General features: G+C 39.4%; 1 protein-coding gene across 1 annotated transcript in view; it reads right to left on the bottom strand.

Annotated features, from left to right (window-relative positions):
• The window catches only part of col19a1 (collagen type XIX alpha 1 chain), a 101612-nt gene that overhangs the window by 17401 nt on the left and 71390 nt on the right, over nt 1–12821 (bottom strand). Inside the window, exons 28-42 of the mRNA XM_068724160.1 lie at nt 11383–11454; nt 9785–9826; nt 8804–8881; nt 8374–8409; nt 8130–8183; nt 7859–7912; nt 7063–7104; nt 4819–4923; nt 4596–4649; nt 4087–4140; nt 2818–2871; nt 2643–2696; nt 1232–1276; nt 431–463; nt 215–259 (exon numbers count right to left, since the gene is read on the bottom strand). Coding sequence (XP_068580261.1) covers nt 215–259; nt 431–463; nt 1232–1276; nt 2643–2696; nt 2818–2871; nt 4087–4140; nt 4596–4649; nt 4819–4923; nt 7063–7104; nt 7859–7912; nt 8130–8183; nt 8374–8409; nt 8804–8881; nt 9785–9826; nt 11383–11454 — 822 coding nt within the window. The remainder of the gene's footprint in view (nt 1–214; nt 260–430; nt 464–1231; nt 1277–2642; nt 2697–2817; nt 2872–4086; nt 4141–4595; nt 4650–4818; nt 4924–7062; nt 7105–7858; nt 7913–8129; nt 8184–8373; nt 8410–8803; nt 8882–9784; nt 9827–11382; nt 11455–12821) is intronic.

The raw sequence follows: 12821 nt of genomic DNA, 5'->3' as shown, positions 1-12821 counted from the left end.
TCTTGGCCTTCACCAAACACCAGCTCTCAATGAACATGATTGACTGTGAGAGGGACTCAGTAGTCGAAATAACACTGGAGGGCTGGTCAGGGTATTTGTAATTCAGCTCTCCCAGGTTCTGCGGCTCATACAGTATCAACGTGCCTGTGTGCTTGTGACTCTCCACAGTACATTGTAAAGGATTTGCTTCAGGCATAACAATGATTATGCTTACCGGAGCACCAGGAGCTCCAGGGGGTCCTAAAATAGCTCCACCACTCTGAAAAGACATTGTTTTAATGTTATGACTATATATTTTACAATGTGGGTCAAACACATTTAAATCACAAGCACACTCTTTTCTGCCGATTTGATTGAAGGCACTGTGACGTGCATTCAATGGATCACAATGACATTATCGCTGAGTTGAAGTCATTTGAAAAGTCTTTACCTGCAGCTTGTACAGACTGCTCATCCCATTGCCCTCCACATAGGAAAACATCAGAAAAAGAAAGCATTTCAGAAATACAGTGATTAAAGGTAATCCAGGTATGAGAACTAGGTAATTGCGTCTTCTTGGGTAGTATTAGAACATAAAAGAATGTTTTTCCCATGATAGATTGGTAGAGGGCAGCTCTTGTAAATGTAGAAGGAGTCAAGGTTCTCATTTAAAAGCAAGCGGATGCCTGTGCCCTTTTCAGGCCACTGAGCCATCCCCTGTCCTCCCGGACTGCAGTTTATGAGACCAGGGTGTGGGGGGGGCACGGAAGGTTCAAGGGGACGGCTGATGAATTATAGATTTGTCTTAAGAAGTGCTTACTCACTGGCCTTTTAAAGGGTACGAGCAAGATTCAATGCCAGTGAGCAGGTCGCCACAATTTCGTCATATTTGTACCTGTTTGTCAGTTATGTGTTTCTTGTTCAAACTAAATACTGTTAGACTGAGCAAAATATAAATGCAATGATGGTTATTTCTGCAGGAAGAGTTGCTAAGGCAAGGTTTTGGCTCTAACCTTTACTTGATGGGAAAATAAGATCTTTGCATAGTGCTGAGAAAAGCAGGATGATTAAATGCTTTCAATGTGCCAGCTGTGTTGAATGAATGGCTTTAAGTATGTAACCTTAAAAATGAAGAAGGTTAAATGTGTAGATAAATAACAATAACATATATTGAAGTGAACATGTACGGCGACATAGAATATATGACTTTAACGGAGGGTTTGAGACCATCTGGCTCTTGGGAGGAACTTACCGGAGGCCCTGGAAGCCCTGGTCTGCCTGTGGGTCCTTCATTTCCCTACCAAACACAAACCAGAGGAATTGTTAAACATGTGGAAATGGAAATGATTATCAAGCACAGTCCCCTGCTAATGTAATCTAATGATAAGGAACCTCATTTCCCAACTCTGACAAAAAAAATATCTTAGATTCCTTTAAGTCAGTGGTTCTTAACCTGGGTTCGATCGAACCCCAGGGGTTCGATGAGTCACTCTCAGGGGTTCGGCAGACACACACTGCGGTCAAGTGAGCCGCCGCTTTAAAAATGAATGGCCGTCTATTCCTTAAGATGCGTTCACACCGAGCGCCCCGTTCGGTGTGAACGCAGCATAACGGTACGGTGGCTTGGATAGCCCTACGGTGTCTTGGGTAGCCCAAAAAGCACGGAGAAAGCTAAAACTTATGCTGCGTTCACACCGAACTTCAGCAGAGCCAGCTTCAACAGCAACTCTTCGGAACAACAACGCTCTCAACGTTTTGGTGTCACCAAATGTACCATACCCTCGTATTGCCAAGAAAGCCCTTGAGATACTCACACCGTTTGTTACAACGTATCTTTGTGAGCAATCCTTTTTGAGGATGGTGGACATGAAAACTAAGAAAAGGAACAGACTTTGCTGCGAAAATGATATGAGAGTGGCACTTGCCAAGGTGAAGCAGCGCATTTCTGAACTTGTATCTGAAAGGCAACAGCAAAAGTCACATTGATTTGCAGTAAATACTCACTGAGTTATGTTTTTGTGTGAAATTCATGTTTTGTTTGTCGACAAACCGATCCTCACAGCATCGTACGAAGTTGCGTACCTGATCGCAAATCATTCATTGAGTTATGTTTTTGTGTGAAATTCATGTTTTGTTGGTTTTGTTCTTTGCACACAGTGATTTTGTGTGCAACTGATGCATGGTTCATTTTGTGCACTAATAAAATATATACCTATGTTTTGAAGAAATCATATTTTATTTTTCCAATTACGAAGGGTTCGGTGAAGGCACTGATGAAGCTCGCAGGGTTCAGTACCTCCAATAAGGTTAAGAACCACTGCTTTAAGTTATCTGTTTTCACTCACTTTGATGCATATAGCAATAATTAAATGCTTTGAATTATTTGGTTACATTTTTTTTTTCATTTTACCAATCTCTCTTCAAAATATATGCTACAACAACATTTTAAGGGGAAAAACATAGTTACAAAGTTACTTATAGTCCCTGGAAAAAAACATGTATTTATTACAGGCTTTGAGCCACGAATACTTGCAATGCAAATTAACAAAGATTTGAATCAGTCATAATGAGTACACATTCATCCATATTGTTTATAAAGCCCCGTAAGACATACACACTACCTACATTATATAGATAGATGCTTGAATATTAAAACACCTTACTTTTTCTCCTTTGCCTCCTAGTTGGCCCATTGGCCCAGGTCTACCCATAAGCCCCTGCAAACAGAACAGCATCCTTTTTTAAGCATTAACCTAAGAATGAGGAACTCACACATGTTAAGATACAGTCAACATAGAAAGATACTTTGTGTTATAAAGTAATGAAAGAGATTCTTACTGGGGCCCCTATGCGACCGGTCACACCAGGCAGTCCTGGCACTCCAGGCGTTGCCTGGAGGTCACAAAGTGGATCACCATTTAGTAAAATAATGTTGAAACAGAATATTTGCATTCATATTTTACAGCAACACTGGACTTACAGTATATCTCCTTGACTCACTTAAAAACATTATGGAGAAATACAGCTGGAGTTAACTGTTAACAAATTGTTAACGAGAACTCAATCAGGTGCTCTATTCTCTGTTTGTGCCTCACACCTGTTCAGGATGTTGACTTGTATTGCAAAGACAAGATCTACTTTCTTGTGAACACAAAGCAGCTCACAATTTTACAGATGCGTTCTCATGTGTGCAAAGCAAAACAGACAGTCAGTCCATTTGTAATATTTCCATACACAGCGAAATAGGTGATGTGGGCATCTGGATCTGTTGTATTACTGGCTGTTCCCTACAGACTAAGCAGGTACTGTAAACCTAAAGGCTAAAGTATAATGTAATGGCCCATGTCATATCCAATATCTTGGTGCCTGGAACAGCTTTCTAGGAATCCATTAGTGACAGAAATCACAGAAATAGTACGGCACATAGTGATTGCAACTAACCATAGGGGATAAATGCTGAAACTTTTCTATTCACTGCAACAACTGCTGGGATTATGTTCACATTGTTTTCTCTTCATAGCACCATTGAACATGCAGAAGCTGTGAAACATTCCATCATATACATGCAGCATCTGTATACATTTGTATAGATAAGGCAGTTCTGTATTGCTTGATGTATTTTATAGATGGCCTTGCACATGTTTCTCTCAATGATTTCTTTTATCGTTGAAAAAAATCCCCTTCCAACAGGGATATAAAACATGTTTTATTAAGCCTATAAAATCTGGTAACAAGTCTGCCTGTTAGTGAAAATATCCTGCCATTGCAATTCAATGCTGGAGGTTGACCTATGAAATGCTTCTCAGCTCCTCTAAAGAGTGCCTTGTTTTTTAATTAGCACACACACATACACATGCAGGGCAGGCTCTTTTTAAAGCAACTCCTTGGAGTGCAAAAGATAGGGCATAGTGCACATGCAGCCCTGTGGATGGCTTTTGATAGCTTCTTTTGAAAACAGACTTTCAGAGTAGACTGGCTTGAAGATGAGGCAGACATTACAATACATTTACATTCTTTTGAAAAACCTACTTCTCAATGTCACAGTGACTTCCGGATGGTTAGATAACTACTGGATTAATTTGTTTGGATTCAACTTTTTTCACTCACCTCGTCACCTTTATCTCCTGTGGGGCCTGGGAACCCTCTCTCTCCTTTTACTCCCTGCAGGGAGGCAGAACCATGAACAATGAGGGAGGGAAAAGTGTTTTTCACCAAACATGAAAAGACCTAAAACTAAAGGCTGATGGGTGTAAACGTCAAAATGTATCTTTCCCTCTTACAACACATGACTTGAAACAGCCTAGCCATGGTACAACACTGTGTCCATAGCAACAACTTCTACAGCGAGCAAATACGAGTGTAGAGAATAACAGCTGGCTAGGCTTCCAGAGATAATCCAAAAGGCTATTTATGAAAGTGAGCGTCAACGTAGAGCTCTCTATATTACATTGAACACACATTTCAATAAACAATATCATAGAATAAAACTATTAGCCTTTCATATTTTTTTTCTGCCATGCTGAGAAGCTGAATAATTCATTTTGATCTAAACAAACAGTTATATCTATATGTGTGTTAGATGTGAATATGTGTACGTTGGATATTTGCTTGCCTACCTTTGGGCCTTCTTTCCCAGGGTTACCCATAGGACCCCTTACACCCGGATCCCCCTGTTTGATATGGAGGCACACAATGAATATGGGTGTAAGCACACATGCTCTTAAAGTATTCAATAAGCAACCTACAATGAGTGTCATGTAATGCAAAGTAGCATGGTCAGATTAACAGGTTTACAGCATCTGTTCCAAATTGCCTGCCATGCTGATGAGTTGCTTGTACCTTTTCTCCCACCATGCCTTGTACTCCTTGTGCTCCATGGGACCCCTTCTCCCCCTTCTGCCCAGGAAGCCCTGGGACTCTCGTCTGGCACACACTGCAGGCATTCTGCCAGCGCAGGCAACGCAGGAAGCAAAAGTGGTGGCACAGATAAGATTTCATCAAGTTGAGCTGGAGCACTGCATTTTCGCCCTTTATTATGTCACAGACCCTGGGTGGAGGATAAGACCCCAACTGACACAAAGTGTTCTCTAAATGTCTGCAGAGCAGAATAATGTGAACCCACCAAGGGTGTCTCCGAGAGTGTCTCTCATCTAGGTGAGCAGTGAACTTTGTCAAACTCATTGACTGTGACATTTAGGTGAGAATCTTAAATATCATTGTCTCTGATCCAGCCTAGGTATAAGCACAGCACCTTCCAGAAAATAGCTAGGAGCTCTAAGTTAGAGGGAGGCAATGGACACACGCACAGTGCACCATTAAAAAGAAGCTGAGTCTGAAATACAAAATAGAAATTAAGCTGCAAATATTGGGTATCTAATTATTCTCCAAGAGTCCAAGGAAATGTTATCAATGAAGCAAGTTATTATTTAGTATACAAAAGCAAATAACTAATTTGAATGTGTTTAGTCCTTGTTTGTGCCATCAGGGTGTTGAATGTACTAATTAAAAGTGCCACCAAACAACTGTGATGAAGGCAACAGTAGGTGAATCTAACAGAGCACTTAATGGATACAATACGTTGACCCTGAGAGGTGACAGAAAATGAAAAGACTACTGGCACTATGTTTTATCTATATGATTAGTTATGTGATTCATTGTATTTTTTGTCAAAGTTGACATGCATTAGGCATTATAAATTGTTATCATTATTTAGCTAAGTGCTGTCCTGCAGGTAACATTATTTAGTGAGGTGACTAACCTGCTTCATTCAGAAGAAAAAAAAAAGAACAATAAATCGGTAATTGCATAGACTTTGATGGAAATGGACATTATGAAAGGTACAACCACAAAATAATTCTCAGGTAATAAAGGCTGACTGCTGAAAAGTGTTTCATATTACGTTTGGACCTCGCGGTCCCAGTGCAAATTCTGCATTTGGTCAGTGATTGATGAAAAAAATTAGGGGCAATTTCCAGCCTTTCAAAATGAGAAAATGCAAGTCTGGTGATTTTAGAGACAAGACTTTCTTTCAAATCTTTGATAAGAGCATTTTTTTTTTTAGCATTCTTATCAGGTGCTTTAAAGTTTGGTAATTGGAGATGAAGGTTTAAGTGACAAGGGAAATCTACCAGAGGATATTAAATTAAAGCATTTTGGAAGTAGGAGAAGTGGGCGCTATTATCAGGGGCTTATTTGGGTTTTTTGGCGATTAGATGGGATCTGAAATACATAGAATAGTGTGCTTGAAACAGTGGTGCATACCAGGTATCATCATGGTTGATCAAACTCACTTTCTGTAAACTTATAAGAGGCCATGTTCATCTGCCAGATTTATATATATTTATTTTTCGCATTTGTTATGCCATCTATGTTTAGTTGATTTAAACACGCCATCAAAATAATCAACATAAGCATTTTTATGAATTTAATACTAAACAGATATGGAGTTATGGCCACGTGCTGATTTTGTATTTTCATTATCTATCTACATTGGTTAAAGTTATATCTCTATATCAGACATTTAAAGAAAGGACAAACAATAACAGTGACAATAACAAAATTTTCCATATCTGATATTTGGTTTTTGCTACCCCATTAAGACTGATTGATGGAGTATTATCATCAAGAAGTATAGTCATCCCCTAAATTATGTATGTAGGGTTTTTATGTCTAGAATGCAGCATCCTTGAGCAAAGAGAAACAACCTATTATTGACAGCATTTTACACTTTTTCACAATTCACAGTACAAAATTCTGTATGACTCTTCATATAGTGCAAGGGAAATTGCCAAATAGCAATAATTTCAACAAAACTAAATAAGCATGTTTAATTGACAGGCTTTATATATTGTGTTGTCATACAGTATGACTTGACAGCACCTGTGGTGAATAAGCAAGCCTGGATTTCTTTCCTCCACATACTTCTCCCAGTAACCCTGATAGAGCTTTTGCTATCTCTTTAAACTGACAGCATCCATACCTTAATAAAGTACTCATTTTTAACCACTAACCCAGGAAACCTTTTGCATGTTATTGCTTGTGAAAAACTGTAATTATCATTAATTAACCATGAAGATGAAATACCTTGAGTAATGCACTCATGTCTCCAACAATTGGCAGGGCAGTCTGTCAAAAAAAGAAGAGCAAAAAACTCCATGAAACATAACCAGTCTGAATTTCAAAGCTAACAAATCTTTCATGTTTTGGAAATATTCTGTTGTTGTTGTTTGTTTGGTCCAAATGCATCTACTAAATTGCTCAAAACACCAATTTCTGAAAAAATCTTATAAGCCTTTAAGGAATGTGATTACACCACAAACAATTTTTAACACATTTCTGTATCAGTGTTTTGTTTTCAGTTTTTATCTGCAACGCTTGAGGAAAGAGTTTAATAACTTGGAAGACAGTCTTCACATCTTCAAAATAGTGTTGTTCTCTGGAGCCGAGAGAAACATTTTGAATCGCAGTCCATTTAAAAATATATAATGGACAATAAATGGGTTTTATGGCTCTTCACCATGCACAAATATAAATAGGGCAAAATGCTAAACAATCAAGGCTTTGATGCAAAAGCAGCGACAGCACTCGTATTGTACTCACACTAAAGCTTTTAGAACTATAGTACATGTTGCTTACTTGAAACATGTGAAAAGACAGGACAAAGACAAAAACGTGCAACAGGGTGCTGCCAATTTAGTGGTAAACTGCAACATTTTCCTGAAAGTGATGTTGGTTACTGAACGGCAGGACTAGCTGCTAATCATCTAAAAAACTGGAGCTGCACTGTGAATAGTGATTTTGACTTAAAGGTTAGCTCAGTTCTTATTGTAGATCAGTGATGCTGAACTGCAGAAAGCAAAAATGACATCTTCTCACTTACTCGTTCACCTGGGGGTCCAGCAGGGCCCGGGGGTCCTGGTCTACCAGGGGAGCCCTTTAATTGAGACAAAGAAAGGAGTTAATGATCCTCCTGGCTATGATAGCAGACATGCACCCATCTCAGTTGGTGGGAATTTGTGTCCAGGAGCCCTGATACATCATACTTGTTCATTCACAGTGGTAGCTGACATTGGTAATGCCTTCAGCTGTCTTTTATCTGGAGATATATAAGGGAGCGAATAAGAGTGAAAGCACAGACCGATCTCACTCACCTCTCTTCCTGGAGCTCCAGGAGAGCCAGATAAACCTGGGGTTCCGCGAGGGCCCTGAAAAACATGCAGACACTCTGATGCGTTTAACAATCCTACTTTATACAACCAGATAACTGATAAACACTGCAGAATGTTATTTGTATTGTAAAATAATTGCATGACCGCTGGCCACAGCGTCAATATGCTGAAAAACCTGTAAAAATAAACTTGTTGTTTGAGTGTTGTAGAACAATTTTCCACATACCTCAATTCCCTGTTTTCCTTGGGGTCCCATGCGGCCCTGAAAACACATCAGACATCTTGTTAAGACTATCTGCCCTCGGGCACCCAGGATCCAATAAAGGAATTGTGTTGGACACCTCTTGCTCTATTGATTGTCTGTCTCCAACAATCCTGTATTTCAAAAACGAAAGCAGACTCACTCACAATCAAATTTGTGCAAGGTTCAAACTGGCTGTGCAGAGCATATATGATGAAGGAAGAGTGCAACACGCCAACCCTCACAGTAATAACCAGCGTTTTCATCTGAGAGTGTGTTTAATGAATGCTGATCTTGATATTCAAAAATGATCTCTTTCTTTAGATGACTGAAGACAATAATCTGAAGATATCATAGTCTGAATGAAGTAATGATTGTGGGAGACACAGACCGATCAATACAACATCATACTCACAGGCGAGCCTATGATACTCTCTCCAGGTTCGCCTTTTTCACCATGGTCCCCTGGCAGCCCTGGGACACCTCTCTCACCCTGACAATAATACAAGGGAGCAGTCAGTGGGGTTTTAGTAATAGTGAATCCAGAAGTCATGGAGAGCTGCACTGCATGATCACAGTCATTAACTATTCAAACTCTGCCCGAGCTCATTTTCCCTTTATGCTTTGCCTTTAAGGATAAGAAATACAAGTATGCTCAATGTTAATTACATGCACATGTTCATTATGTATTTCATTTGAACTCATGTCTGTGTTGGGACACGCAGTATGTTCACATGGACCATTATTTTTTTCCAAGGCGACACCTTTGATAATTGGGGCATCTTTAGCGCATTGTTTTCCAAACCCGCAAACAAACTCAGCATGATATCATCAGAAATCCTTGAAATCTAATGTAGTTATTATATTTAGATATACAGTATGTGAGCGTATTTTGGTTTTGATGAAAACTAGTTAGCGAGGAAGCAGAGAGGTCCAAACAGTTAGCTGAAACTTTTTAAATAGATGCTAAAAATAATAGATACATAATTGAAATAACTAAACGTAATAATAAACAGTTGAAACAGCTTAAAGTAATGGATGAATGCATAGAACATCCAGTGTCAACCAAATAGTATGAAAATATTACTGTAGGCTTACAATATCCACTTTTAAATGATTGACAATGTTAAATAACATCCAGCTTAAAATCAATTCAAATGAACACATTTGAAACATGAAGGGTGTTATTGATGAAGGAGTGCTTGAGTTCATCTGACAGGGCTGTAGAGTCAAGTCTGACAAAAAAAGTTGGGAGCCACAGACCTGAACTGTACCTGAACATGACAATATTTTTTCTTAGCAGTATTAAATATCACTTATCTATCTGCAGGAGTTATAATAGTGAGCAGTATAGATGGCTGTGTTGGTGATGCTCCACCACCACAGTGCTTCCTACCTTGGGCCCACGAGTCCCTCTGCTTGGAGACAACCCATCGCCCTACAAAACAACCGGAAGAAGACATCAGAATAGGGATTCACTGCACATTCATCAGCAATTCACTGTGGGACCCGAGGTGCAGCCCAAAAAAAGCTGTTCTGGAGTGCTGGAATTAAAACAGGAAAATTGGATCTGTACGAGCTACAATCCACAGTGCAAACAGTCTGAACACAGCATTATGAGCTCATGTTCAATAACGTTTACAACATTTGTAATAGTTTCTGTGTACAGAGGCAGAATGATAATGCCATTTCAGAGAAAAACCTTGATTGGAATTGAGGCTACTGTAAGTATTATTTACTGTACAGTTCTGATGAGACATTGATTTCTGTGGTCAGCATGTAATAGTGGTACAAGTCCGACACTGCACAATGTAAATTAGCTGTACAGAACTTGGATTTGAACAAACACAGCAATTCTACAGTTACAGGGAGAAACGTACCAATTAACTGAAACATGAAACAGAAAAGTTTGGAAAGTGCAGAACTATTTGGGACTAACAACATGAATGCATTTTCTTTTTGAAAAAAAAAAAAGAGGAAGAAATCCATTTGACATTATGCAATGGTACTCCACTGAGACAAACCTTTATATCAGTACTTGAGAGTAGAGGAAGATTGCTAATCTATGCAAATACGAAAAGTCAAAAGAAACGCAAATTGTTCATTATTCATATGCAAAATCATAAATAAAGTGACATTAACTACTAGAGCATGCTATTAAAGACCCTCAGACCATCTGCATTAACTTCTGTTCATTGCTTTTTCCCATTTTTTTTTGTCTTACATAACAAAGACCATAAAGTGCTGAGAATCCATTTTCCTCCAATGCCTCCAAACATTTCGTAAAAGACTATCAGGTCTTAAAGACAGCTTTCTTTGTTTCACTATGTAACAACATAAGAGGTCCTTGGCCCTATGACACTTGCACACACATAAACACACATGTTCCAGTGGTGCTGGAGCTGATTACATAAAAGAGGTTAAGTCACGTCAGTCTTTCCCTAATTACTCGGCTAAACTGAACACACTACCAGTTGCTTGATGAGTAGGTCTGTTGTCGGTTAATGGCCATTTCAGCGTTTCCACACACAAACAAACATGATTGTTTAAAGCCAAAGAGCACTTGCCAGTAATTGAGGAGTGCAAGCGACGTCAACCAGGACCGAGGCCGTGGCTGCACATGTGCCGCCTTTTTTGGGAACGCTATAATGAACATTTCTATATGCAAAGCTATGTCCATAAAAGAGAGTGCTTCAACAGATATAAGCTCCAAAGTGGGAGGATAGGTGATTACCCAGGCTGGGGTTATCCAATGGTGGATTACTTAATGGCATTGCATCTCCATAATGTCATGGCAGCTACACAGCTAGAGGACCTAGTTTATTGTACCTTTTTTGCTACTCTTACAGCTGTCTGCAGAGGATATATGCCTTGGGAAAATCTGTTGTATTGTTGTTCTCCTGTTTTACAGTTTCTATATTTCTGTCCTGTGACTCAAGGGCTAAAGCCAACAAGGTTAGATGAAAGTGATTTTCTAAACTTGATAGTACGCACCATATAGCCACCTCCAGGCTCGCCAGGCTCACCCTTAGGTCCCTGTGGCCCCATCACTCCACCAGAGTCCCCCTACAAAGAGAAAAACAGAAGTTTCTCCATAGACCATATGTCAGACTGGCTCTGTCATCTCAGCAATGCAAAGGGTGTACTGAATTACACACTGGGAAGTGAACAAAGAATAGTCTGGAGGGTGAAGCAGGGGCACACAACATTTACCAGGATCATTTGGCACATCAATAAGCATAAACGGGAACGTTGTTTGTTCGAGGGGACAGCTTTTGGCACTGCATGGACCTTACAAACCCATCAAGTTTGTAGGTTGGAAATTGATCGAACAGCCGATCCTCTGATTGAAGGACTCTGAGCCACAGTCGCCCAATTTATTTCCATCACCTATTTCAATAAGATTTTTATCCTTGCCTAGCGTGTATTCTAAGTTTCAAAGACAATATCACCATTATAACCAAGATCCCGTGGATAACTATCCAGCTGGATGTCTTCTTCTACTCTTTACTACAACTGTGGCTGTAAATTTGATGAACATGCACTAAAAATACAACCTTTATGATACAATTTCGAAAGATATAGTCAGGTGGTGTCCAAGTCTTGGCCATGTTTACTGTTGAAAAGGTTTAGTGGGAGTTTTGCTTCGAAAACACTCGTTATTTATGGCCATGTTACAAATAATATATATATCCCCAAAACATTGAAATTGTTGTAAACACAAGTATATGAGTCATATATGACTGGAGAGTTCGATGCTAGAGATTGGACTAAAATGGCTGATGACTCCATGAGGCTTGCGTTGCTTTCCTGTCGGTCTAAACTTTACTGTAGGACCATATTTAACTCAAATCTGCCATTTTTGGCAAAAATAACATTAAATATTTTGGAAAGAACATAGATTTGTGTCATTGTGAAGTCTGACTGCTTCTTATCCCTGCTAATAGCGAACACTGTGTTTCCAGTCATGGTGCGTTTATGTTAATCTCGGATCTTTTGAACACAACTTGCTCTTAATATTTACAAAGTTTATATTTGTATGACTCTATCGTTAAAAGGACAGTGTGAAGGATTTGGTGGCATCTAGCATTGTGGTTGCATATTGCAATCAACTGGTTACTCCTTCGCTCACTCCTTCCTTTCGAGTATTGAGTTGTGCAAAACCATAATAACGCCGTTCACCTCACTCAGAGGAAATCCTTATCATAGTCCCACAACTTTAGGAGCAAAGTAAGTCAGACTGTGGCACGCGGTACCAAGGTGGTAATGTAAAACGTGAAAATTTAATTTATTTGATGTATCCACAGAGCTTGTCTAGAAGACGTAGGCCCCTGCTCACAGTATTTATGCTAAGCTAAGTTCTCTAGTTTCCAGCTTCATATTTACCGTACAGACATTGTTTGTCTTTTCCCATTTATTTATAGACTACCTTG

The sequence above is a fragment of the Cebidichthys violaceus genome, unplaced genomic scaffold (genome assembly GCF_023349555.1).
Source record: "Cebidichthys violaceus isolate CVI_PGR_0920_01 unplaced genomic scaffold, fCebVio1.0.p SCAF_10, whole genome shotgun sequence".
In the NCBI taxonomy this organism is placed as follows: Eukaryota; Metazoa; Chordata; class Actinopteri; order Perciformes; family Stichaeidae; genus Cebidichthys; species Cebidichthys violaceus.
This window is presented reverse-complemented; position numbering and strand designations above follow the sequence as displayed.